At 58.8% G+C, this 27,369-nt stretch overlaps 1 protein-coding gene and 1 long non-coding RNA gene across 3 annotated transcripts; one reads left to right on the top strand and one right to left on the bottom strand.

The window, feature by feature from the left end:
- Nucleotides 1-605: 605 nt before the first annotated feature.
- Nucleotides 606-16,110, bottom strand: LOC106984830 (uncharacterized). The gene is made up of 4 exons (XR_008293922.1): nt 16,004-16,110; nt 7,603-9,643; nt 3,199-3,407; nt 606-980 (listed from the first exon to the last, which is right to left on the bottom strand). It is a non-coding gene; the product is annotated as an uncharacterized LOC106984830 (long non-coding RNA).
- Nucleotides 16,075-26,925, top strand: MEIS3 (Meis homeobox 3). 2 transcript variants are annotated; one of them, XM_027037925.2, is made up of 13 exons: nt 16,075-16,269; nt 17,936-18,117; nt 18,290-18,449; nt 18,545-18,595; nt 19,552-19,602; nt 19,786-19,935; nt 22,221-22,332; nt 22,520-22,665; nt 23,572-23,648; nt 23,866-23,924; nt 24,032-24,115; nt 24,476-24,538; nt 26,457-26,925. In XM_027037925.2, the coding sequence occupies exons 1-12, from the start codon at nt 16,258-16,260 to the stop codon at nt 24,523-24,525; spliced, it is 1,134 nt and encodes a 377-aa protein (XP_026893726.1). In that variant the 5' UTR covers nt 16,075-16,257; the 3' UTR covers nt 24,526-24,538; nt 26,457-26,925. The 2 variants fall into 2 exon arrangements, with proteins under 2 accessions (XP_026893726.1, XP_026893727.1); XM_027037926.2 differs by having other exon boundaries at nt 16,135-16,269; nt 19,837-19,935.
- Nucleotides 26,926-27,369: the final 444 nt, after the last annotated feature.

Below are 27,369 nucleotides of genomic sequence, written 5' to 3'. Positions count from 1 at the left end.
CCCTGGGGGACCTTTGAAGGAGGCTGACCCATCCCAGGATGTCCCTGATCTCGGCCCTTCTCCCCAACCCTCAGGGAGCTCTGTTCAGCCCCCGAGGGTGGGGCGGAGGAACAGGTAGGTGCGTGCGAAAGGGGGCCACGCCTTCCCTGATTTCTCCACTCAGGCCCTTGGGAGGACACTAATTCTCGAGGCTTGGAGAAGTGTGGGGTTTCAGAGCTGGAGGAGGCGCGTTTGAACCTGCAACTTCTCACATTCCAGCGCCCCCACTCGCCTCCACTACCTCCTAGAGCCCAGCCACACCTTGGAGGGGGGGGGGGCTGTGTGTATATATAGTGTGTTTGGGGGAGGGGGGGCACGGGAGGGTGCATGTCTTGGGGAAAGGGGGTGACAGACTTTCCTTTTGCGAGGGCAGCAGACTCCCCCCGCCGTGAGAACTGGCTTTGGGGAGGAGGCCGGGAATCGAAGGGAGTCCAGCGATCTCCCCTGACAATCTAGAAGGCTCATTTTGCCCTCAGTGCCAGCCAATCCGGGCAGGACCCTCGAAGAGGAGACCGAGGGTCCCAGAGGACCAATGCTACAAGCCAGCAAATGCTGCCACATCTCTGCCTGATGGGGAGCAGGGGTGGGTGGGTGGGAGGGTGGGACTGGGGCCAGGGGGTCTGGGTGGGCATTTTTAACCTTGGAGGCCACCCATCTGTTGGTAGGCCATCTGCATTTTCTTACCGTTGTTTCCTGCCCAAAGGACACACTTGGGGTGTGCGGAGTGCTGCCCACTTCTTGGGACCCTGAGGATCACCCTGCAACCCCCATAACACCCTGCTTCCCACAGGTTTTTAGCGTCCTATCGTCCTGTTGTGCATCACCCCAACATCCCAGACCTGTTACCCACTCCCCTTTCTCTACTCCTAGCTCATCAGCACCGGTCGTTGTCTCTTCTCTGTGATTTCTGTACAAGTTGCCATAAAACTTTGAAATTCTGCCTGAAACAAAACAGAACAAAACAAAACAGCCTTCTTGCGAGGAGTTGGGATTCTAGAGGAGGGAGCTCATGAGGTCTCTGACTGAGATTTGGGCAACTGTGAAATAGACCAGGTACTCTGGGTCTTTCCATGCAGGACACCCACGGGCACCAGCCACTCCCAAAAGTTCACACCAGCTTCCCGTAGCCACGCCCCCATTCGCCACCCAGTTTGCCTAGCCACGCCCGCCACGCCTCCGCCCCGGGAGCTTTCCTAGCCACGCCCCCATTCCAGCAGCCACCAACTATTCCCTTTCACTGAGCATCTTGGGAACACAAAAGAGGAGGACCCAGATTTGCCTGATCAGAGGAGCTGGGGTTGATGGGAGTTTCCCGAATAAAGCAAGTCATTTTCTCAGAATCCTGATATAGGAGGAGGGGTGTGTGTGTGTCCAGGTGAAGGGCACAGCCTATGTAAAGGTGTGCGGACTTGTGAGTTACCGGCTTTTTCATACTCCTGCAAGAGGGTTGCACGAATGGAGTATGGGGTGCATGAGGGTGGGGAGTGGAGAGAGCCCAAGAGACCTTATCAGCCACTCTCAGGAGCTTCGAATGTATCCCGAAAGCAAAGGGGAGCTTTGGAAGGGATTTAAGGGGGACGGGGAAGGGAGGGCAGGCAGTTGATGTGGTCTGATTTACATTTTCCAACTTGCCTTCTGGCTGCCTGTGAGCCCCGAGGCTGCGAGATCAGCGAGGAGGCTGGGGCGGCCAAGGAAGGGTCCTGGAGTGGGGGGGAGGGGGGGGAGGTGAAAGGGGATGGTGGCTCGAGATAATGGGTCAGGCTGGATGGGAGGGTTCGGAGAGAGCGCACAGACAGGGCCCTGGCAGGAAAGAGAGAGTGCACCCAAACGGAATAGCCAGCTAGAGTTTAACGAAAGGGCTATTTTAGGGGATTAAGGCGGGGGGAGGGGAGGGGGCTAAGGTCAAGGAAAACAAGCTCGGGGAAGGTGCAGTACCCGGGGCCAGCAGTAGAGGGAGCAGTTCCACCACCCCAGCTTGAAGGCTGAAGTGTGAGCTGAAGCTACTGAGACTTGAAGGGGTGGCTAGAGCGGAGGCCCGGGGTATGGGCACGGACAACCCACACCCAAGAGACGGGGTGGGGGGAGCTGGAGAGTGAGCACCCCAACCTGACCCTCCTCCCGCCCACCAGTCTCCGGCTGGTGCCTTCCATTGGCTGAACTCCACCAGAAGCCAGAGGTCAACAGGTGGTGCATAGAGGTCAGCCTCTTGGGACACAGAGCGGGCGAGAGAAAGGTGGAGAGTGGGTCCGGGAATTGGGGGGTGGGGGGTGGGGAGGGAGCCATGGTGGAGAATTTGCCACAGAGGCAGTGAGGTTTCTCCTGGGTTTGGGGAATGAAGGTGGGGATAATCTGGGGAACAGGTCTGGAGAACTCGCTGGGTACAGGTGAGTACATGCTGAGGGTGATGCCTAGGGGAACATCCAGAGACATCGGGGAAGTGGGGGGGGGGCGTCCTGGAGCTCAGGGGAGGGGGGTGTGTGTGCTTGACAGGGGCTTGGGATTTGTGGGCAGTGAGGCATCACCAAGCCACGGAGGGGGTGGGGCACATGGAACGCGGGAGACCCGCGTGGAGGGGCGGGGGGGGGGGGGGGGGGAGGACCCGCCAGAGAGGTGGGAAACCGGCGGACTGGCTCCACCTGAAGCCGAGAGCGTTTCCAGAATGAGGGCGTGGTTGACGGAGTGAAAGGTGGGAAAAGATGAGCAGTAGAAAGCGACCTTGGGATTTAGGACTGGACGGGAGCAGTTTGGTGGAGGGTGTGGGGCAGCAGGCGGGCTGATCTAGAGTGAGGAGGAGGGAGTGGAAGTCGGGGAAACTGAGGCAGAGCATGTAGACCACGCTTTGGACAACCTTGTAGAGAAAGAGGGGGGTGCTGGAGGAAGATACGGGAGTGAGCGGACTTTCCCCTCCAAGGTGGGAAGGGCTGTGGAGCAGGAGGGCATTGAATGCAGGGGCATAAGAGCATCTCACGTTCCCGAGGCCCACAGCAACGATGCCAGGCACTGTGTCGGGTCCTCCTGCAGATCGCCCCCCCTTCTACCGGCGCAGGAAACAGGCTCGGAGAGGGGAAGCAACTTGCCCGAAGTGTCATGTCTAGAAAGGGCGGGGACTGAGGTGGCTGAGGCCCAGAGCGCCACAGAGGACCAGGATACCTATCTTACCCGGCAAGGAAATGGGCGAGCCTGGCGGCAGGAAGTTAAGATCTCAGCTTCAAAGAGCGGCACATCCAGGGCTTGGGATGTGGATGTGACGAGGGACGTGATGATGCTGCGAGTCCCACGGGAGTCAGCTCGCGAGGGATCTACATGAACTGTCACGGAAGCCAGCAAGAGCGCAAAGATTTCCTCTCTCGGTGCCTCAGTTCCCGCATCTGGAAAATGGGGATAATAATAATAATAATGGGGCTGATGGTACAGGGTTGTATTAACTTATCTATATTTTTTAGAATAATACCCAGCACACAGTAAGAACTCAGTAGATGGAAACGTTGTACTTTCTGGATATTTCCAGCTTGCTCACTTTCTTAGTTCATATTCTTTCCCCACACCCCCGGCCTCCTTTCTCCTCCCCCCTCCCCAACTCGCGGACCACAATCCCCATCCCAGAAAAGCCTCAGGACAGAGCGACGCAGACTCCCTGCAAACCGGCTGTGCCCTCTGAGTCTCCGTTGCTAAAACCCAAACGCAGGGGAGACGAATGAGGGATATCCCCTCCTCTCCCTCTAGCCCCCCAATTCTCTGATTCACTTCACCCAGCACCTGCCCACTCTGCGCCTGGTGCTCTGCTGGGGCCACTGCAGGGACCAGAAATGTCCCTGGACCCTGCTCTCGGCCGGCTCACAGAGCAGTGGGGGACACAGGCCGAGCCGGGTGGAAAAGGTGGCGGTCAGGTCGGGGACCCGTGAGTGGAAGGGCTTTGGAGCAGGACACAGACGGCACCGATCTGGGGGGCTGAAGGCGTGCAGGGTGTAGGGAAATGGCCGAGGGGTGGCGCAGAACTCTGGGGCTAGCCGAGGCGAAAGCCGGAGGGGCAAGGCGGGGGGTAGGGGGGTGAGGCGGGGGTTGAGTGACTTCCAGAAGCCGGAGAGGAGGGCCATATGGAGAGGGATGCCCCCCCCCGGAGCTGTGGCTCCGGTATAGGCGTGCGACCGACCCACACCCGTGGGGTGGGGCGGAGCCGGTGGGAGCTGCCGCTGGGGGGGTGGGGGGGTGGGGTGAAACCCTGACCTCGCTCCAGCCCCTCCACTGGCTGGGCTCTACAGGAGTCCATAGGACGGAGAAGCCTTGGACGCGTTCCATTAAGCCACGCTGGGGTAGACTGGATAATGCCCCCCAACGCACACTCACACGCACGCACACGTCTGCACGCTACTCCTGAGACCGCGTGGACACTGTGTTCCCTTACACCGCAAGAGGGACTTTACAGATGTGATTAACCGCAACATCTTATGGAGCGGACCTGCCCTTGACGATGTGCGTGGGCTCTCAGTGCAACCGCAAGGGTCCTCCGAAGAGGGGGGGGGGGGCGGTGATCACCGTAGGACATGGACAAGGGAAGCGGAGGTTGGAGTCACCGGGCAGTGCCACCAGCCGAGGGACCCCGGGCGCCCCTGGCCTCTCCCCTCGAGCCTCCGGAATGAGCTGCGGTCGCCTTGACTTGAGACCTCTGGCCTCCAGGATTGTGAGAGAATAAATGCGTGTCGTTTGAAGCCCCTGGGCTGGTGGTAATGCGTTAACAGCCGCAACGGGAACCGAACACAGAGACCCGCCGAAGCCTTCTGCTGCCACCTCCCATCTCTCCGGACCTCAGGCACATGAGCATGTGGTGGAAATTTCTTTTCTTTTTATGTTTGTTTAGTTTTGAGACAGACAGGGCGTGAGCGGGGGAGGGGCAGAGAGAGAGAGGGAGACACAGAACCCGAAGCAGGCTCCGGGCTCCGAGCTGTCTGCACGGAGCCCGACGCGGGGCTCGAACCCAGGAACCGCGAGATCACGCAGGACCTCGGCCCAAGTCGGCTACTAAACACACTCACTACGTTTTGGCGGTGTTTCCAGGCTCGAGAGTTTGCATCCTCTAGAAAGAAGCCTCGGAACCCACTTTCCCAGCCTCCTTTACATCCAGGGCACAGACATGTGAGTTGGATTCCCCAAACTGACTCACCAGCAGGAGTCCTGAATTCCAGAGGAGCACCTTGCAAAGGGGGCTCCTAATGGGTTCCACGTAGCTGGTGAGGACAGTGTGACACAGGCACCCTGTGACTTTGGGAGGGCTCACCGGCTGTAAGGAGCACAGACACAGAGGCGACATCAGCACTGCGGGGCAGGGGCACGGGCGGGTGCAGTTACCTCACGGTCCCAGGAGCAGGTGCAAAGGCCGGCGGGGGGGTGCATCTAAGACGGAGGTTTTCAGGGGTTATGGAAGCAGCTTCCTTGTCAGGTCACTTCTGGGCGTGGTTTGGGGCTCTCTTTCTGGAAACAGCCTCATGCCTGGTTCTGCAGGCCACTCCATGCTCCCGTGAGCCACTCGTATCCTTCCCCCCCCCCATAAATTCCATATGGTAAATTGTATTAAGCATTAGGAAATTTGATTTGCTTTCCCGGTGGGAAAATTGTACCTTCCTGCCCCTTTGAATTCAGTAGTGGCCAAGTGACTTTCCTCAGCTAAAGAAAGAGGGCCGAGGTGATGTGTGACCCTCCTGGGTAGAAGCTTTTAAAGCCAGTGCGTGCTCAGCCATGCCTCTTTCTCCTCAGCCATGGTGACGGAGTAACGTAGACACTAACAGCCCGGGGTCCTAGAGTGAGGGTGTCGTGCAGCCAGCTTGCCGTGGGCTTGTAGCCTGATCGGGAAATAAATCTGGGGCACCTGGCTGGCTCAGTCAGCAGAGCATGCATGCGACTCTTGATCTCGGGGTCATGAGTTTGAGCCCCACGTTGGACAGAGAGATTACTAAGAAAGAGAAGGGGGAGCGCCTGGGTGGCTCAGTCGGTTGAGCATCTGCCTCTTGGTTTCAGCTCAGGTCAGGATCCCAGAGTCATGGGATTGAGCCCTGAGTTGGGCTCTGCTCTGAATGTGGAGCCTGCTTAAGATTCTCTCTCTCTCTCCCTCCCTCTGCCCCTCTTCCCTGCTCAAACGTGCTCTCTCTCTCTCAAAAAGAAAAGAGAAAGAAAGAAAAAAAGTGAAAAGAAAAGGGAGAGAAAGGAAGGAAGGAAAGAAAGAGAGAAAATGAAAGAAAGAAAAGAATGAGAGGAAAAAGGAAAGAAGGAAGGAAGGAAGGAAGAAATAAAAGAGAAAGAAAGAAGGAAAGAAAAGAGAAAAAAAGGAAGGAAAGAAAGAAACGAGTGAAAAGAAAAGAAAGAAAAAGGAAGGAAGGAAAGAAAGTGAAAAGAAAAGAAAGAAAAAGGAAGGAAAGGAAGGAAAGAAAGAGACAAAAAGAAAGGAAAGAAAGAAAAGAAAGAAAAAGGAAGGAATGAAAGAAAGAAAGAAAGAAAGAAAGAAAAGAAAAAGAAAGAAGAAGAAAGAAAGAAAGAAAGAAAGAAAGAAAGAAAGAAAGAAAGAAATGCTTATTTCTGTCGGCTGAGAGATTTGGGGGATGTTTGTTACGGCAGCATCACACGGTCTAAGCTGACGTGTACACTCGGCTTCTGTGGAACCAGTCACGCTCGGCCGTGTGCACCCAAGACCACAGACAGGTGCTCAGGGAACAGACTACATGAGGATTCTCAAGCTGGAGTCTGCAGGTACTGAGACCAGCGGACAGGTTTTGGGAACTCTCTGTGCTTGCCTACAAACAGCACATGCGTTTTCCCAGGACGGGGCTTGTAACCAATCCAGACTTTCGGAATGGTTAAGGACTCAAGAGACTCAAAGATGTTGGTCCTGGAGTCAGACGACATGGGTTCACATCCCGGCTCTCCCACTCGCAAGCTGGGCCACCTCGAGCGAGTTACTTAACCTCTCTGGGCTTGTCTCTTTGCAAAACAGAGCTGCTAATTGCCTAGAGAAGGAAGTACGTGTGAAGTGAATAGTGCCCGCAGGATGGCCCTCATCCCCTTGGCTCAGGATGGCTCACCTCCGTGACATCATTCCAACCGGAAGGACGGAGTCGTCACGCTTAAAATCTCAGGGGATGTTTCGGGGAAAAGTGGGAGAGCGGATGTCGAGGCACCGTGAGCAAAGTCTAAGGCAGAAACCTTGGAGGAAGCCTGCCCAGCGGCTGCCGGGAAACTCTGGCCAATCAGAACAGTGGTGGGGGATGAAACCGACCCCGAAATTAACGCCCGAGGGTCCTGGACCCGTGACACCCGCTGTTCTGAGATCGAGGCCCTCAGCAGAACCCGAACTCGACACCCACTCGTCCTCGCCCTCATCTTTCCAAACGGCCCCCCCGCCCGAGTGCTTGGCCTGTTTCTCCCGAACGTTCTAGCCTGTTTTCCCCCAAAAGACCTTCCGCCTAAGACCCCACCCCAACTGCCCCGTGTCCTACTCCTCACCCGCGGTTCCCTGAGGCTCCAAGCCCCCTGCCCTGCTCGACTCTTGCTGCTTAACAAGCCACTCCCAAAACTTACTGGCTTGAAGCAACGGGTGAGTTCTCGTGGGCTCTGTGGCTTGACCTGGGTGGTCTTGGCTCGGGGCCTGTCCCCGGACGGCGGCCGGGTGTCAGCTGGGGTCCCAGTTATCTGCAGGCCCCGCGGGGCTGGCGTCTGAGGTAACCGACGCCTGTGGCTCAAAGCCTCACCGGGCCTGTGGCCGGGAGCCCGTGACTTTCTTGACGATTCCTTGGCCTCGTGTCCCTGCGCTGCTGTCTCTCCCCGTCTCTCTGTCTCCAAAGGTCTCCGTCTCTCTTCCAGCGGCCCCCCTCCTCCCCGGGGTGGCCCAGACCGACCTCTCTCCGGCGTGGCGGCGGCCAAGTTGCAAGGGAGCCACTGTAGAAGCCACCACAATGGCTCGCATCACTTTCGACTACCTTCTGTCGGTCAAAGCCGGTCACAAGATTGCCGCGGGGGAACGCAAGCGGATGCCGCCTCTTGGTCCGTGGGGCGTGGGCATAAAGAGAGTCGAGGGATGGTTGGTGGCCATTCCTGGTAGGCTGAATACTGCCCCCCAAAGAGAGCTGCGTCCCCACTCCGTGAATGTCACCTTATAGGACAGAGAAGGATTTTGCCCGTGTGACCCAGTAAAAGGTCTGGGAGGCAGGGAGGCCGCCTGGAGGGGCTCAGCCGGTTAAGCATCTGACTTCGGCTCGGGTCATGATCTTGCGGGATCGCGAGGTTGAGCCCCACGTCGGGCTCCATGCTGACGGTGCAGAGCCTGCTTGGGGTTCTCTGTCTCCCCCTCTCTCTGTCCCTCCCCTGCTTGCACTCTCCCAAAAATAGATAAACAAACAAACAAAGGGTCTTGAGACGGGGAGATCACCCTGGATGATCCAAGTGAACCCTAAATGCAGTCACGACCTCCTTGTAAGAGACAAGCAGAGGGAGCTTAGACAACACACGGAGGAGGTGGGCAAGCGGAGACCGGGGGGGGGCGGAGAGATTTGCCGATGCCAGCCTTCAAGATCGGGGTGATGGGGCCACAAACCAAAGAACCCCGGAAGCCTCCAGAAGCCGGAAGAGGCAAGGAACGGATTCTCCTCCCCTCGAGCCTCTGGCGGGGACACGGTCCCGCCGCCCCCTTGGTTTTGGCTCAGAGACCCATCTGGGAATTTCTCGGCTTCCAGAACTGTGAGAGGACAAAGCCGTGCTGGTGTAAGCCCCCAGGGGGTGCTAATTGGTGACAGCCACTGCAGGAAACTGACGGGCCATCTCTCCAGCCAATTCACCGGCGCCCCTTGTCCCTTATGGTCTGTGTATCTCTACACCTCGAACGCATTGCTTTTGGATTGCGATAAAAACGCACTAACATTTTACCGTCTGAACCATTTGCAAGCGCACAATTCAGCGACACTTGGTGCATTCACCACTACCTGCTTCCAGAACTTTTCCGTCACCCCAAAAGGACACCCCATACCCATTTATCAGTCACTCCCCATTTTCCCCTTTCCCCAGCCCTGGCAACCGCTAATCAACTCTCTCTCTTTTTTAAACGTTTATTTATTTTTGAGAGAGAGAGAGAGAGAGAGCGCGCGCGCGCGCGCGCCAGCGGGTGGGGGAGGGGCAGAGAGAGGGGGACAGAGGATCCAAAGCGGGCTCTGCGCTTGATGTGGGGCTCGAACTCGTGAACCGCAAGATCGTGGCCTGAGCCGAAGTCGGACGCTCAACCCACCGAGCGACCCAGGCGCCGTCAACTCGAATCCACTTCCTGTCTCTATGGATTTGGCTCTTCCGGAGATTTCGTATAAACGGCACGGGGTTTTCGGGGTCCATCCACGTAGTAACAGGCGCCAGTAGAACTTCATTCGTTTTTACGGGTAAATACTCTTCCGTGGCACGAACACACGGCATTGTGGTTATCCGTTCATCAGCTGATGGGTGCCACGTCTTGAACTCTTTTTTTGTTGTTGTTTGTTTCTTGGCCATGGCTCCCACGCTCGCAGCGCTGGAGGCTGGGGAGGTCTCCTCGCGGGGGTCCTCCCGAGAAATGGGACCAACAGGTTCCAAACGGAACCATCTATGTGTAGACACAGAGATAGGCTTGTTTTAAAGATTTCCTTTTTAAGGAATCTCTACACCCAACGTGGGGCTCGAACTCACAACCCCCGGGGAGCAAGAGTCACACACTGCACCAGCCGGAGCCAGCCAGGCGCCCTGATGGGTTTATTTGAAAGAATTGGCGGGGTTGTGGGGGGGTGGGGATGGGCTAACGGGGGAAGGGGCATGAAGGAACCTACTTCCGAAATCACTGTTGCTCTATATGCTAACGAACTTGGGTGTAAATTAAAAAATAAAATAAAATAAAACAAGTTAAAGTCACATGTATATATGTGAACTGAAAAAATAAAAATAAATAAATAATTAATTAAATGAAAAGTAAAAAAAAAATTAAAAAATAAACATAAAAAAGAAAAGAATTGGCCCATGTGATTGGGAGGGGTGGCAAGTCCAAAGTCTGCAGGGCAGGTCAGCAGGCTGGAGACCCAGGGAAGCAGTGACATTGCAGCTCAAGCTGGAGGGCAGTCTGGAAGCAGATTTCCCACCTCCTCCGGGGGGGACTTCGGTCTTTCTCTTGTAAGGCCTTCAACTGATGGGGCGAGGCCCACCCACATTATGGCGGACACTCTGCTTTACTTCAAGTCAACTGACTTAAATGCTACTCTCATCGGAAAAACACCTTCGCAGCCGGTGTTTGGACCAAACGGCTCAGGCACCACAGCCTGGCCAAGTGGGCAGATATAATTCACAGGGGATCTCTCTCTTCCCCTCGCCCACCCTCTGGGCCCACCCCCCCCCCCCCGCCCACGTCCCTGCCTGGCCGCTGTCTGAGGCTGGGCTCCACAGAAGCCGGCCCAAGTCAAGAGGGAGAGGCGAGGGGCTTATCCGGGAGGTGATTCCAGGAGACGCTGGAGGGAAGGAAATCGTGAAGGGTGGGTTGATGGGCACGTCTCCCCCTGCGGGCACACAGGGTCTTAATCCTGCTGGGACCACTCAGGGAGGGTGTGGAATGCTCTCTGGGGTGCCCAGCCTCAGGGTGAGGAAAGTGGGGTGTTTATCTCCTAACTCTGGGCTTCTTCCGGGACTTGGCCCCCGGCACCTCTTGCCTTGGCCAGAGACCGCACTCATTGTGGGCTGCAGGTGGCAGCGTGGGGACGGCTGCTGGGTCACAGCACAGCCCACGGGGCCTTCCGCCTTCCATCGTCCAGTGGGGAAGTGCATGGGCACCCAGAGGGGAGACATGACCATCCCTCCAGGCCCCCTCCTCGGCCTCTGCTGTCCCCCTGAGGACTGAAGTCGGGGAGACCTTCCGGGCACTCAAGGCTGGGGGGAGAGAAGGGGTGGCCTTCCCGGGCCTCACTGTCTCCCAAGGCACCTTCTCCCCTGCTCCCCCCGCCCCCCCACTGCTGGCCCCCCTTCTGTGCTGCCTTCTCCCCAGGAGGCAGAGGAAAAGCAATGTCAAGGATGATGGATTGAAAGGGGCAGGTGAGGTCCGTAGAAGAGGGACCACAGGGCTGGAAGGGAAGGGGAACGGAAAAGAGGAGGGGGCCACGGACAAAGCGGAGACAAAGACGGAAGGCGACAGGAAAGTGGGCTGGGAGAGGGGGGATCCCAGAGACTTTAAAATGCAGAGCTGAGGGAGGTGGTGGGGGGGCAGGTCGGGGTGAGGGAGACACAGAGACAGAGACGGGGGAGAGACTGAGAGGGAGAGTAAGGATGAGAGACAGAGAGAGATGGAGACAGGGAGACAGAGAGATCGTCCGGACAAAGAGAGACAGAGAGAGAAAGGAAAAGCTGGAGAGAGAGACACCCGAGACGGCCAAACGGACAGACAGACAGACACACACACACACTCAAGACAGGGAGGCGTGTGGTGAAAGAGAGGGAGGCGGGGGACCAGAGGGAGAGGAGGAGGGCAGGGACGAGACCCAGAAAGCGGACACTTAGACACGGAGAGAAGCTGGCAGAGAAAAGCCGATTGGAAGGAAAAGGAGGGAAGGGGAAGGGACGGAAAGACAGGAGTGGGGGGGGGGGGGTCGGGAGTCGTGGCCAGCGCCCCTCCCCCGCCCGGGTCAGCCATGGCTAATGGTATGATTGCTTGGTGGGGCGGCAGGCGTCAGTGACAAATGAGCCGCCCGAGTCGCCAGCTCCAGTGATGGATGGGCCCGGGAGGCGGGCGGAGGGGTGGGCGCGGGGAGGGGGGCCTGCAGCCAAGATAAATGTTTCCCTCTCCCAGAGCCACGCAGGGGAGGCGCTGGGGATTCGGGCGATGCATCCGTGAAGGGCCCGGGAGGGGGGGTGGGGTGAGGGAGACACAGAGGAAGGCAGAAACCCAGGGCCGCGGGGGCGGGGGCGGGGGGGGGGGCGCAGGAGGACAGGAAAAGAGAGAGGTGAGGACACAAAGGCCGAGAGACAGCAGTCCCCAGAGACAGAGAGAGAGAGGGCACAGGGGGAGACAGACCATCCAGAGACAGGGAGCCGCAGAGCCGAAAAGATGGAGGGAGAGACACCTGACCCACGCCCAAGACCGAAGCAGAGACCCAGAGAACCTTCTTGTAGGATCCCTTCAACCCCGCCCCTGAGCAAGGACACAGATCCTTGCAGAGGGTCCAAGAGCGAGGAAGGAGGGAGAGAGCGGGAGAGACCGACGCTGAGCTGTTGCCGGAGGGGAAACTGAGGCAGAGAGCTTGTAGGACCGCAACAGAAGACAGAGGGGCCCCTCCCTCGATTCGGAGCTGACCGTGGGGATGGCTGGGGGCCCCTGGGGATCCCAGCCGCCTGTGGGCAAAGCCGCCAGAGAGGACCGAGCCGAGGGGGAGGGTCCTCCCAGGGCTCGGGGCTCACGTGGGGGGTCCATGCCCGCCCTGAGACACACGCACCCAGAGCTGCACGCTCCCTGGGGGTCCATATGTCACCGTCGGAGGTGCAGCCCCACGGGGCCTGAGGTCAGAGGGCAATGGGACTGGAGTGTGTGTGTGTGTGAGAGGGAGAGAGACAGACAGGCCGGGGGCAGGGCAGTGAGATAACGGCAGACACTCCTCTCTCCTCCCTGCCAACATCTCCCCCCTCTCTTTAATTAAAAAGATTTTTGCCCAAGAGCCAAAGACCCTCTTCCTCGTTTGTGGGACTGGAGCGTCCCCTGAGCCCAGAGCAATGGAAAAAATGGCTCTTGTCTCTGTCCCCTCTCCATCTCTGTCCCCGCCTGGGACCCCCACCCCTGTCTGTAGCTCAGTCCGGGCACACCCCCCCCCCACTCCCTCCTGTCTCTTTCCGGGGCCCTTTCGGGCCCCGTCTCCAAGTCACACCCCCTCACTGGCCTCACAGGGACACCCCGCCCCAGTTAGGACACACTCCCCACTGGGGCTGTCACATCAGGTCACTCTTTTTGTTTTCAGGATCAGCCCAGGGAGGAGACCTCGGCCTCCCCACCTCCCCAGGAGCAAGGCGAGGCTGGGAGCCCAGACCCCTGAACCTCAGCTGAAGGCAGGGGAGGGAGGGGGACAGACAGAAGAGCTTTGGCATCTTTAATTAAAAAGTGATTTAAATTAATTTTCTGCTCCAAAACCCCTATCTGGGGGGCGGGGTGTGTGGCAGTGATTAAAAGCCTTTGGGCCCCCTTCGCTTCCGCCTCCCTTAAAGGGCCAGCGTCACCCCAGGGAAAGTTGCGAGGGGCAGCTTCAAGGGCAGTGAGCGCCCCCTGGCACGGACCCCAGGTTCAGCCAAGGCCCCCGGGGGGGCCCGGCTCTCCCTGGTTTAACCATTTTGCTTGCATCCTTTCCCCCCCAGCCCGTTGCCCACCCAGTAGATGGGGAGACTGAGGCTTCTAGAGAGAAGGGTCGGAGGTGGCTCTGGACCCCAGGTTTCCTGGAGGAGACCCAGAGGTGGCCAGGCGGGAGGGCCGTGGCGTGCCGAGAGGGGTCCAAGGACAAGTCAGGGACCCAGAGACAGACAGGGTCAGAGATCCTGTGTAGGACAGAGAGAGTGAGGGCTCCAGAGAGAGTGACTGGAGGGTTCTGGGTTGCAGCTGGGCCCTGGGGCAGTGGGGGGAGAGGAGGGGACCTTCCCAGGGGTGAGGGGGCCAGGGCCATGGTCCTCGCCCTCCTCAAAGCCCTCGGGCTGGGAAGTTCTGCCCCGATTTCTCCTGCTGTAGCTCCAGCTGTCTCGCCCCTGCCCGCGGCCTGGGTGGTTTGGTTTCATTTCCACCAGCCCGGAGGACGGAGAAGCGGACTGCGGCAGAGCAGAGCTGTTTATGAGGGTCATAAAAATATCCTTAGCGAGCCCAGCGGGGGTGCTGCCTCCAACCCTCTCCCAGGGCCCCCCCCCTCCCTGGATCTCTGTCCCCTGCCCCCAAGTTTCTGCCCCCTTCTGCCTGGATCTCATGTCATCTCCTTTCTCCCTCGTGCTGTCTCTCGGGAGTGACGGTTGGTAACTTTTGGGGGTCTGGTATCCCCCTTTGTGACAATAGGAGAAAAACAACGGGGCCGTTTCCCTGGGAAAGGAGCACACAGGCCCCGAGCCCACCGTTGACAGTTTCAGGGAGTTCACGGGCCTCCTGACACCCATTCGTTCATCCCCCGGGGACTCTGAGGACACCAAGCCAGCGAGACAATGAATCCCAGGTGTCTCTCTCCTGCCCTCCCTGGCCTCCTCACTTCCTCCGCCACACCAGGCACATTCCTGCCCCAGGCCCTTTGCACCTGCTGTTCCTCTCCTTGGGGTGATCTTCCCTCCGAGGTGCACACGGCTCCCTCCATCACCTTCTTCAGGTCTCTGCCCAGATGTCACCCCCTCTGAGGCCCTCCCCGTCCAGCTTACACCATCTCCTCTGTCCTGCTTTCTCTCAGAACACTTGTCACCTCCGGGCATTATTCTACACTTACGCATCTACTTACTGGTCTGTTCTCTCTCTCCCTCGCCATCGCTGATAGAACGGGAGCTCCAGGAAGCCAGGAAGTTTGTCTCTTCCCCCTGTTATGTCTCCAGAACACCACCCAGCACACAGTGGGGGCTCGGTATTAATTTCGGTCGCAGAAACCTGCTATATCTCATTAGAACACTAGTCGCAAAGGCTGTCGGGGTCCCGGATCCTCCAGGAATCCGATAAAAACTGCGGGCCTGCTCTCCGAGATATGTGAGCAGCACATGATTTACCCTTAACTCTGGAGAATCCACAAACTGAGAGTGGGGTGGGGGGGGGGGCCGTCCTGTAAAAGGCAGGGGTCGAAAATGGGCGGGGTGGGGGGGGACAGAGGGATACCCCCGGGCCTGCGCACACCCGGTGCCTGGGCTGACCCTCGGATGGTCCAAGGCCCAGCCTCGGTGTGTACAAAGTCCCGTGGACCCACAACCCGGAGACTCACCATATTCAGAGACAGAAACAGCACTTGGAAATCTTAAACACACCCGCATCCCCAGGCATGGGCCCACAACCAGACACACAGACACAGCCGGGGACACACGCAAGCGCACACACACACACACACACACACGCAGATGGCCTCGCACCCGGGCACATGAGCATCCCTGTCTCCCAGGGGAGGGAAGTTAGGGGGCCCAGAGCAAGAAGAGAAACTAAATTATGGGGTCTTCTCCTCGGTCTGATCTGTCTGCTAGAGAGACAGGGGGGGGGGGGGAGAGGCAGGCAGACGGACAGAGACAAAGAGAGGGAGAGACAAAGAGACAGAGAGACAAAGAGGGAAGGACATGGGGAGAAAGCGAGAGCGGCGGGCGGACGCGGGGGAGCGCGGCGCCGGGTCCCCCCCCCCCCCCCCCCCCCCCCCGGGCCGGAGCAGGAGCAGGGAAGGGCGGGGAGCGCAGGGAACCGGCCGAGGGACAGAGACCTGTGGCGGCCGCCGGGCGGGAGGCGGAGGAGGCCCGGGCAGGGGTGGGGGGGGGGAGAGGGCGCCGCGGAGTGGGGCGGGCCGGGGTGGGGGCCGGGGGACCGGCGACCCGGGGAGACCCCGACACAAAGGCGGCCCCGGGAGCGGCGGCGGCGGCGCGGGGGGAGGGGCCCGGCCGCCCCCGCCCGCCCCGCCCGCCCCGCCCGCGGCCCAGCCACCGGCGGACAGCGGGTTAAGCATCTCGATGTGGAACTTCCGGATGTGACCGCAGAGAGAGGGAGAGACCGGGAGAGACCGGGAGACGGGGAGAGACCGAGCGGCCCCGCCGCCAGCATCACCCTCCCCTCCCCCGGCCCGCCGCCCCCTCCCCCGCCCGGGGCCCCCTCCCCGCCCCACCCCCCGCGCGCCCCCCACCCCCGCTCCCCCCTCGGCATCCCCCCACCCCCTCCGCCAGCCCTGCCGATCCTCCCGGGCCCCGGGGGAGGGAACTGGGGGCCCGGGGAGGGGGCCTCGGGCGACCGCCCCCCCGCCCCACTCACCCCTTCCCTCGCCGGCATGAGCCCCTCGCCGTGACCCCCGCGGTGGGGAGGGCGCCCGGGGTCCATGCTCGCAGCCTCCGCGCTGCCCGGCGCCGGCCACTGACGACGGTGGGGGTGGGGGGGCCGGGCCCCCAGCCTCCTGCCCCACCCCCTGGCGTCGGCACCGCGGCCCGTCGGGGGCCGCTGCCCCGGGCTGCGCCCGCCCCGCCGGCCAGGCCCTGGAGGGACCCGGGAGCTGCCGCCGGCGTCAGCCCATGGCCCGGAGGGTAGGTCTGAGGGCGGGCGCCCGGCGCCCCAGCCCCGCGGCGCACCCCAGCCCTGCACCGCCCCCGCCCCGGCGCTCCGGCCCCCGTCGGCCCATTCCGCCCTCTCCTCCACCTCTTTCTCTGCCTCTCCTGCCTGTGCCCCGGGTCTCCTCCTGTCTCCTGTCTGCCCCGGCGCTCCCCTCTCTCCGCCCCCGGGTCTCCCGCTCTATCTCAGGTCCTTTATCCTACCCCTTCCTTCCTCTTCTGCCCTCCCCAATCCTTCCCCGCGGTCTACTTTTGTTCCAAGTCCTCCTGAGGGGTCGGGGTGGCGACAGTGCTGGGAGAAGGGGGCTGGGGGGGTCTGGCCAGGCCGGGCTTCCATGGTCCGTGGTCCTGGGGATGGGGAGATCAGAGGAGACGGGCGAGGAGGTGAGTACGCACCTTTGGGGGCGGAGGGGGTGGGAACACGCAGGACGGAAGACCCTTACTGCACATCTTAGGATGCGCGAGGAACCGCGGGGAACAGTCGGGATTCAACTTTGGGGCTCAGGAGAAGTTAGGAGAGGACGACGAAGAGAAAGACGGAGAGAGGGACCCAAGCACGCGGAGCCTGGCATCCCGCAGGGGCCAGGGCGCCCCACGGCAGGAAGGCTCGCGCGCCTCTTGAGTCTCTTGGCCTCTTTGAGCCTCAGTCTCCTCCTGCCCAAGGAGAGGGTTTGGCCTGAGTGGCTTAAGGTCCCTCTGGCCCCCGCCGCGCGCGCGCGTGTGTGTGTGTGTGTGTGCGCGCGCGCGCGCTTCTGTAATGACAGTCGTTCTCCTTGCGGCGGGTGGCACCGGTGGGTTTGCCGCGGTTGCGCGGGGTTACACTCGGTTCAACAAGTGTTTACGGAACGTGTGCCTGGCGCTGTGCTCCGTGCCTCCGTCGTTCATGCACGCATGCGCGGAATGTCTCGGTCGCTCATTCATTCGCTCACCCACTCAGTCCTGGGCCTTGGCGGGAGGGGGTAGGTTCATAGGCGGGGTGGGGTGTGACACGTTGTTAAGGGACACTCAGATGTGCATATTTGACAACTGTGAGATGAAACTGAAGTAGGGAGGGGACAGTGCACACACACATATATGCATAAATGATGTGCTGCTTTTATGGGAAGGGTCCCGGAGTGAGTCTCTCTGTCTCTCTCTCTCTCTCTCTCTCTCTCTCTCTCTCTCTCTCTCCCCCTCCTGTATCTCCTCCCCTCCATCCCTCTCTTTCCTCACCTCTGTCTCTGTCTTGCATCCTGCCCCCAGACTCTCTCTCGGGATCTCTCCACGGCTCTCTCCCCTCCTCCCTCCTGTCCCTGCTCTGGGAGGAGCTGACAGTTACCAGCCAGCTGATCCCTGACCCCCACCCTCACCCTCAGACCTGAGACCTGGGTCAGTCTCTCTCCTCTGGACCCTCCTGCCCACACACCAAGAATCTCTGACGGGACATTTTCACAGACCAGGGGTATAAGGGAAGACCCTGGGACAGGGCTCTCAGTCCCAAAGAGACAGCCCCGTGGGAAATCCGGGGTCCAAGGCGTCTGGGCTCAGACACAGGGAAAGAAAGGGCTGGTTCCTGAGGGCAGGGAGAGCATCTCCTGGGTGCCAGGGTAGGGAGGTTTCCTGACGCCTCCCTGGGGCTCTCTCCCTCTCGCCTCCCCCCCAGTACGATGAGCTGCCTCACTACCCAGGCATCGTGGACGGCACTGCAACCCTGGCTGGCTTCTCGGAGGCAGTGGCCGCGGCACCGAGAGCCCCCGGGCCCTATGGCCCACACCGGCCTCCCCAACCCCAGCCCCCGGGCTTGGACAGTGATGGCCTGAGGAGGGAGAAGGACGAGATCTATGGGTGAGTGGGGACAGCTCTCGGGATGCGGGCCCCCTCTTCCGTGTCTCTGACTCTCTCGCGCTGTCTTGATCTCTCCATCTCTTCCCCTGGGTCTCCTGTCCTTCTCCCAGGTGCTCCGTCCTCCCCAGGCCCCTGGCCTCCCCTCATGAGCCTTCTCTCCTGCTTCCCCTAGACACCCGCTCTTCCCACTGCTGGCCCTGGTCTTTGAGAAATGTGAATTGGCCACGTGCTCGCCCCGAGACGGGGCTGGGGCTGGGCTGGGCACACCTCCAGGCGGTGACGTCTGCTCCTCTGACTCCTTCAACGAGGACATTGCTGCCTTTGCTAAGCAGGTAGGCACCCCCGTCTGCTCTGAGCCAGGAGAGCCAGTGAGGAGAGGAGGGCTGGAGACAGGACGCGCCCTCTCTGGCTTCTCTCTTCCTTCCAGGTCCGCTCCGAGAGGCCCCTCTTCTCCTCCAACCCGGAGCTGGACAATCTGGTGAGATCTGGGCCCTCCCCAACGCTCCCTCCTCCGCAGGGGTCTCCTGTCCTGCCCTCCACAGCCCTGGGGTTCGTTGTGGGAGCGGAGAGGAGATCACCTGACCCCCTTTCTCAAATAGTGATCGTTCTTGCCCGTTCGCAATGACTATAGCCAAGAGTTTGAGAACGGGGACCGATGGCCTGGGTTCAAGTCCAAGCTCTGCCACTCACTAGTTCTGTGAACCAGGGCAAGTAGCTGCGTCTCCTTGTGCCTCAGTTTCCTAGCTAGTAGCAATTTCTATCTTGTAGGGCTGTTGTGAGGATATAATGAGCTAAAAAGAGTCAAGCACTTAGATCAGTGCCTGGCACCGAACAGAGACTCAATAGGCATTGGCTGTTCTATCAGTCAGGATGAGAGCCTACCCCAAAATGAGGGCAGGGACTTGGCTGCAAAGGGGAGAGGAGAGAGGAGAGAAAGGAGAAGGAGAGGGAAGGAGAAATACCCTGGCCTCTCTCTTCCTTTTGGGGTCCAGCTCCCGCCGGGGCTTCCTATTGGCCGAACCCTTTGGCAAAGGAGTCTGGGAAATGTAGTTCGCAGGCAAAGGGTGGGAAGTGGAGCAGGGGACGAGATGGGGTATTTCCATTATAGCGTACGTTCCTTCTCTCCTCTTGTGATGGATCCTTTCCTGTCTCTGCCCCTCTTGCTTCTCTTCGTCTCTGACTCTCTAACATTCCATCTTCCCGTAATTCTGGGTCTCTGTCTCTGTTGCTCTCTGCTCCTGTGGTTCTGTCTCCCTCTGTCTCCCTGTCCTCTGTCTCTGTCATTCTATCTCATTCTTCCCGTTCCTCCGTCTCCTTTTCTCTCCTTTCTCCTCCTCCTCCTCCTCTCGTCCTTCTCCCTCCTTCTCTCTCTTTCTTCCCCCGCTCCTTCCCTCCCTCTCCCCCCTCCCCGTCCCTTCCTGTCTCCTTCTGCAGATGATACAGGCCATTCAGGTGCTCCGGTTCCACCTGCTGGAGCTGGAGAAGGTGAGTGCTTCCCACTCCCCTCACACCCTCGCTTGTCCCCCCACCATCCCTGCTCTTCTCGCCCCCTCCATCCCTCCTTCAGGCTCTCTGCCCCCTGGAGTTGGAGCCGAATGCTGCCCCCGTCCCTGTACACCCCAGCCCTGGCCCCCGGGTGGCCCCCCCAGTACCCCGGTGCCCCCCCAGGTCCACGACCTGTGCGACAACTTCTGTCACCGCTACATCACCTGCCTCAAGGGAAAGATGCCCATCGACTTGGTCATCGAGGATCGGGATGGCGGCTGCAGGGAAGATCTCGAGGACTACCCAGCCTCCTGCTCCAGCCTCCCAGATCAGGTGGGCCGGGGATGGGGCACCAGGCGTCACCCCGCGACCAAAGCCGTGAGCAGGCACAGCTGGGCTACAGCGTGGGGGTGTGCACACCACCCAGACTCAGCCACAGTCAGACACGCGGGACCACAGGGCTCGTGCCTCCTGGCGCGGCGGCTACACAGACCGGGACACGGCCGGACGACGGTGCATGCGCGCGCACACACGCACAGGCACACACTCGCGCCAACAGACCACCCGTAGACTCGGCTACACCCACACACCCTACCGACACCCGCGACGGTGATACCACGTGATACCTGCACCCGGATACAGGCACCCGGCCACAGCACAATGACACAGACCCGGGCGTGCCGCACGCAGCAGACACAGACGGGCCCCGAGGACCCTCTGCCCCACAACTCCTCATCTGCACCTGCTGAGCGAGAGCCCCACAGTGGGGCCGGTTACAACCCACTCAGAGGCCCAGCCGTGTCCCGCGTCTTCGCACAGCCTCCGATGCACACCCAAGCCGATCATCCGTCCCCACAGAGTCGCAAAGCTGCCCGTGTCGTAATCCACACACGCTGTCTCACAAACGGGACAACCGGCCGCTCGAACAACAGCCACCAACTTAGAAAACTGGGGCCCTGTGATAGTCACACACAGCCAGCTGGCCGCCTCAAAGAGTGATGCAGCCATGCTCCAATCCTGTCGCGTGTCCCAGCTGTGCCCATGTAGCTCACAGCCACGCCACAGCCGCCCCCTCTCCAGGGTCAACCATCTCATCTCAGGCAGAGACGCGAGCACACTGACGCGTGCCACACCACAGTTTCAGGACCGCTTCAGGCACACCGATGTGGGTGCTCACCCCAGCATCCCATCCGATCTGGGGCTACCCCTGGAGCCACGCTCAAAAGCCTTCAGACTGATGATTCTCCAGTTTGCACGCCCGCCCGCAGTGCGCTCGAACGCACAATTCCATGCAGACATACCAAACCCTCAGAAACCTTCTCTGAGCGGCGGCGTCCCCAGCTCAGCCCCCGCAGGACACAGAGGACGCACCCACACTGGGCCGTTTGGGGAGGGACTGTTTACAAAGCAGCGAGCGGGGTCAAGGGCAATCAGTGGGGCAGGTGGGGGTACCCTGGGGGTTCAACAAGAGCTGAACCCACCCAATCTGCCTCCCAACAATTGAACTGATCCCTCAAACAAAATGCCAAAGAGGTCTTGATTCGGTCTGTGTGGGTGGGTCCGCCTCCTGGGAGGCAGAGTGGGGGTGGGGGTGGTGAGGGTACATCCAAGGCATTCTCAAGTGCCTCCTAGTGTGTTGGAGTTTGGATAGAGGAAGCACAACCCAGAATTTCCCTGATGGGCAACTCAGAGAACCACCCCCCTCAATCTCTGAAAACTGGAAGTTGGTTTTTTGGGGTTTTTTATCCCCCGTAAGTTTAGCGCAAACTCATTTCACAGCAAAATCTGACCTGAACTAACGAGGGGCTATTTATAGCCTTTATTTATTCCACTTCGTTAAATATTCATCCGTTTTGCTGCAGAAATGTTAATGAGTTTGATGACGAGGTGAAGTCCCAGACCCTAGGGGTGTTATGAAATACGCAGTGTGTGCACGGATTTACTGTCTAAAAACGTGAAGAGTTCTGGGGCGCCTGGCTGGTTCAGTCGGTACAGTATACGCGACTCTCGATCTTGGGGTGGTGGGTTCGAGATTACTTTTAAAAATGAATAAATAAGGGGCGCCTGGGTGGCTCAATTGGTTGAGCGTCCGACCTCGGCTCAGGTTATGATCTCGCTGTCTGTGGGTTCGAGCCCCGCGTCGGGCTCTGTGCTGATGGCTCAGAGCCTGGAGCCCACTTCAGATTCTGTGCTGCCCTCTCTCTCTGCCCCTCCCCCGCTCACGCTCTGTCTCCGTCTCTCTCAAAAATAAACATTAAAAAAAATTATAAAAATAAATAAAAATGTGAAACACTCTGAATTCTGAAACACTGCCGGCCCCCAAGGATTTCAGATAAGGTGCCCTAGATCTGTATAAACGCCTCTTCACCGGGTGATTGCTATGTGTCTTTATGTAAATTAACTCCTTGAGTCCTCACCCTGCTCTGCGAGGTGGGGAGAGTTTGTTGTCTTCCATTGAAGACACAGAGGCACAGAGAGGTGAAGCGACTTGCCCAAGGTCACACAGCCAAGAAAGAGGCAGGAACAGGCTCTATTTATACTCAGGGGTCCCAGCTCCAGAGCCCCTGGTCTCAGCCACTGTGCTACATTGGCGCTGACCTCCAACTCTTGTTTTCCAGAATAATACTTGGATTAGAGACCATGAGGACAGCGGGTCCGTACATTTGGGGACCCCGGGTCCCTCCAGTGGGGGCCTGGCCTCCCAGAGTGGGGACAACTCCAGTGACCAAGGTAAGAAGCCTGGGAGGTGGAGGACAAGTGTGGGAGTCAGTCTGAGGATTGGAGTTAGACAGCAAGTAGGACTTCCACAGGCGCAAGGACGACTGGGGTGTGGAGCAGTCTCGTGGGTGAGGGTTCTGGGTCTCTCTGGTACCCCCCCCCTACTGCCCACAAGCACGGCATGCCTGTCCTCCCCCAGGAGACGGACTAGACACAAGCATGGCCTCTCCAAGTTCTGGGGGAGAGGACGAGGAGCTGGACCAGGAGCGGCGGCACAAGAAGAGGGGAATCTTCCCCAAGGTGGCCACCAACATCATGAGGGCCTGGTTGTTTCAGCACCTCTCGGTGAGAGCCCCGGGCCCAGGGGCAGCGTGGGCGTAGAGAGGGAAGGCGAATGGCCTTGTGGAGACTGAGGCCCCGGGAGAGACCCCGAGATGGGAGATCCAGGCACAGGGGAAATGTTGAGGGCGAACCTCAAGGGGAGGGGGACTGGCAGGATCAAGCATCCATGAGCGCTCCCTGTATGCCAGGTGCTTGCTGCTAAGGGTTCTGAACTCATTCAGTCCTGACCTCAACCCCCCACCCGTTTGTTCCCCCCACTCCCCTCCCCCCATCGGTCATCACCGTCCGGCCAAAACAAAGCCTGTGAGGATAGGGCTGTGGGTGGCTCCATTGTGCAAAGGTCTTCTAGCCAGAAGTGGGTTCGGAAGCAGGCGGTTTGGCCTTAACCAGTGCGCCGCACTGCCTCGTGGGGAGAGCTTGGGGGGGGCGGGAGGAATAGAGACAGGAAGAGAGTCAGGGAGAGGCTGAAACAAAGAGAGAAATGGAGAGATGTGGGGTGGACTGGATCAGAGCAGGGTAGACACAGGGAGAGAGTCACAGGGGGACTGAGAGAGGGAGAGGGATTGGGACAGGGAAGGACACACACAGGAACCCGTGACAGAAACTCCGAGAGGGCTGGTGCTGGGCTCTGCCTCCTTTCCGGTGCTGGAACCCCCAGCTTCGGTCTCCCTAATGAGAGCTGGCCAATTAGCCTGTAATTGCTGGAAGAGGCGGGAGCGCTCACGGGCATAATTGCCCGAAGCTTGGCTTCTCCGCTTCCTTCCATTGGGCCTTGGGGGAGCGTGGAACAGCTCAGACGAGCTTTCTCCTGGCCCTGCCCCAGCCTGGGCTCCCCATCCCCATGGGGCCAGGCCTTGGGGGGTCAGATGGCAGCTGGGCAGGCAGGGTGACTCTTGCTGGTGGCCACAGCACCCGTACCCCTCGGAGGAGCAGAAGAAACAGCTGGCGCAGGACACGGGGCTCACCATCCTGCAAGTCAACAACTGGTGAGTGACCTAGGAGGCCTGCGCGGTCCGTGGGCCCGCCCGGGGTGGGAGGCCGGGCGCTGTCCGCGGTGCTGACGGAGGCCGCGAAGCCCCTGGGAGCCTCTCTTCTCCCCTCCCCTGTCCCCGTCCTCTTTTCCAGCTCTGTCTCGGGTGTTCATTGCTGCCTCTCTCCTATTCCCTCTTTACACCTCCCTCTGTTTCCGTGACCCCCTCCCAGGTTCATTAACGCCCGGAGACGCATCGTGCAGCCAATGATAGATCAATCCAACCGCACAGGTACAGGGAGAAGGCGGGGAGAGAGGGTCTAGTGTTCCCCGGGGAGTGTCAAGGCTGGGACCCGCACACCCTGGGGCTCAGCCTGCACCCCTCAACCTCCCTCGCAGGGCAGAGTGCAGCCTTCAGCCCAGAGGGCCAGCCCATGGGGAGCTATACGGAAGCTCAGCCACACATGACAGTCAGGCCTCCAGGTAAGGCCCCGCCCCTTAACTAGGCCACGCCTCCAACACACCAGGCCCCTCCTCTAAATGATGATGCCCCACCTCTTGGGATTAACTTCAGGAATAGTACTTCATTCGCATAACAGTGGAGCTGGAGAGACAATTGTAGATTTCCAGATGCCCACCTTTTCTTAGCCGAATTCGCTTCTTCCAGGCTCTGCCCATCCATTGGAAGGCTCTACTTTTCCTCAAAGGACCAGTCCTTTCTTAAATGATGACTCAGTCGGTCCCGATAGACGGATCCCCTGGGGAAGGAACAGGCAGGAGGGATTTAGGGGCATATGGGGATGTCTGGTGAAGAACCACTAACCCTCCTCTTTTGTCTTCCAGGGCCGATGGGGATGAGTTTGAACTTAGAAGGAGAGTGGCATTATCTATAGATTCAGGACAAGTGTAAGTGTCCAATGCCAGGGGCACTGGGTTGGGGGTTGTGTGGCTCTCAAACCTTGGTAAGAACTCCAGATTCCAATATTCCTCCAACCCAGAGCAGGGTCAGCAGGGGTCCCTGAACTGAGGGTTCCCCAAGGCTTAGTGGGAAGATGATTCATCTGTCCATCCATCCATCCATCAACTCATTCACCCGTCTCTGTATTTATCCATCCATCAATCACCCACCTACACACTACCCATCCAAAATATATCCACTCCCTATCCATCCAACCACACATGCGCCCACTTATCCATGCATTCGCTCAGCTACCTACCTCCCCGTGATCCATCTACGCAGGCAACTACTACCTGTCTTCATCAGAAAATACATCTACCCACTCATCCACCCACCTCCCCATTGGTCCACCCACTCGCATATCCACCTAGAATGCACTCACCCACCTACCTTCTCACCCATTCATCTGCCCACCTATCCATTCATACACCTCCAACATATGTTAAACCCTCGTTCCACATCCTGACCAGCCTCCGGTAGGATCCTGCTCTTGAGAAGATTCTGGGCTTGTGAGGAAGTGGACATCAGAAATAAATGACAGTCCAGAACAACAGCGAAAACAATTTAACACAGCTTCCCCAGAGGAGGGAGACATCACTCATCCCTGAGATATTAGGAAATATTTTATAGAGGAAGTGACTTGTGGGTAGGGTATTGAAGGATGAATAGGGATCCAATGGGGAGACAAGGGGGGCAAGGTAGTAGGGTGCATTCTTTTATGCTCCCAGGTCTTAAGACTTTAGAGCATCTTCCCACTTAGTCTTCATAAAAACCCCAAATTTGGGGGGGGGGGGAAATTATTCTTATTTCCATGTTACAGAGGAGAAAAGTGATGCTAAGAAGAGGTCACTTGGGCAGGTTCACTTGGCTCAGAAAAGCAAAGGGAACAGCATGTGCAAAGCCCCAGGGTTGAGAGGCTTCCTGGAATTTCTAAAACACAAATCAGATCTTGACCCTCTCTGTATTAAGACTCTGAAAGCCAAAGTCTTTACTTTAGCACTGCTTCATTCATTCATTCATTCACTCATTCACTCATTCATTTAATGCACATTCTCTGAGCATTTCTGTACCCTGCCCCCATAGGTCTCACTGTCCAGTGGGGGAGACAGACCTGTCTTCAGACAGTGATGTCCCAGAGTGGGCAGAGCTGGAGTGACAGAACCCAAGAACTGAAGGAGCCCAGAGGGGGCATCAGACCCAGGCTGGGGGGTTCAGGGAAGACTTCCTGGAAGAGGGGACTTGGAGCTGAGACCAGGAGAATGGAAGGAGCGAGGCAGGAAAGGAGAGAACAGCATATGCAAAGGCCCAGTGCACTTAGAAGCCTCACAGCTATGAGAAAGCACCCTGCTCCCCCCACCCAGTCACAGCCATGAGGGGAAGGGAGGACTGGGCTAGGCTTGCACTGGCAAGCTGGGTGGATGAGTAATGAACTCAGGTCCAACAGAAAGGCTGGGAGATGGGAGTGGAGACCTAGGAGGACTTAGGCATGGAGGGGCATGGGGACTGGAGCCTGGGAAGGAAAGAGGGACAGGTTTGTTCAGGGACTGGCAGTGGGAGGTCAGTGGGGGTCTCAGCTCTACCCTGACCACCGAGGACAGGTGTGGCCTGGTCTGAATGTCAGGAGAGAGGTGAGGGGTCTTGGTCTGTCTCTCTCCCTGTCTTCCTTTCTCTTTCTTGGTCTTAATTGTCTTGTCTCTTTTTCCATCTCTGTCTCTATGTCTCCCTTTTCCATTTCTGTTCTGCTTCCTTCCCTCCCTCCCTCTGCATTTCTCTTGCTATGGGGCTGATGGGGGCTGCAGAGAGGGGCTGATGTGGAGCTAGACCCCTCCCCACTTCCTGACTTGGCCTCTTGTCCCCTGTTCACAGACCCCAGCCTCCGGACTGTGACCGCCAGGCTCACACCTGGTCCCGGTCCCTGCCTGGCCCCCTGACTTCAGGAACCCACCTCCTAAGGCCCCCAACGCAATGCCTACCTCCCTGGGGCCCCGCCGGGACATGGGGGCCTGAGCGCCCACTCGAGGGGCTCTCAAGGACAAAGACAAGGCCTCCAGGCCCTGCGCCCCACATCTGCCCTCACCTCTGCCTCGAACCCAAGCTGAGATCCTGGGCCTGGGTCTTCAGAAGGTGGTGGTTGGGGATCCCCCTGCCTCCAGGCTAGAGAAGGGACTGGAGGTGGGCTGGGGCTGTCAGGGAAGGAGGGTCAGCTGGATCCGACATTTGGGAGAGGCCCCCTCACCCTCCAGCCCACTCCCTCCCCTTCTCTCCCCTACCTCCCTTCACTGATGTCTTCTACTTTTTTTTTTTTTAATGATAAAGTCTTAAAAACAAAAAGCCACCGATCTGAGTTCTTGTGTCTCTTTTGAGATTCAAATACTCATCAATTTGAAGCACCTGAATGACTATAATAATAATTGATACTCTCTCTCCCTCCCCGCCCCCTCCCTCTCTCTCCACGCTCTCCTCCGACGCTCCCACCCATGGCTTTGTGGTTTAAAACGCCAACTTCTTTTTTAGCTCATTATTCTATAGGTTGGTATACTACAGGCGGTTCTTGGCATTTCAAAACAGGGCTCTCCTGTGTAGCATGGCTGGCGACAGGTCAGCAAGGGGGCTCCGCTGGCTGGCAGCGAGGCCACAGGAGTGACTGGACCTCACGATGACATTAATGTGAAGGCGGTCTGGTTAACTGGACCCCAAAAGAGAACAGAAGGGCCCAAGGCCTCCTGACGCCCTGGCTTGTGTCTGACACCTGGTTATCTTGGCCACAAGTCTCAAGACC

This window comes from Acinonyx jubatus, chromosome E2, assembly GCF_027475565.1.
Source record: "Acinonyx jubatus isolate Ajub_Pintada_27869175 chromosome E2, VMU_Ajub_asm_v1.0, whole genome shotgun sequence".
Taxonomy (NCBI): domain Eukaryota; kingdom Metazoa; phylum Chordata; class Mammalia; order Carnivora; family Felidae; genus Acinonyx; species Acinonyx jubatus.
Note: the sequence above shows the minus strand (reverse complement) of the source record. Positions and strands in the feature narration are given on the sequence as shown.

Excerpts from the sequence above, each read along its gene's own strand:
- MEIS3 (XM_027037925.2), top strand. Across the intron at positions 18,118-18,289 it reads GAGAAGGACGAGATCTATGG|ACACCCGCTCTTCCCACTGC; the intron begins GTGAGTGGGGAC and ends TGCTTCCCCTAG. Across the intron at positions 18,596-19,551 it reads ACCCGGAGCTGGACAATCTG|ATGATACAGGCCATTCAGGT; the intron begins GTGAGATCTGGG and ends CTCCTTCTGCAG.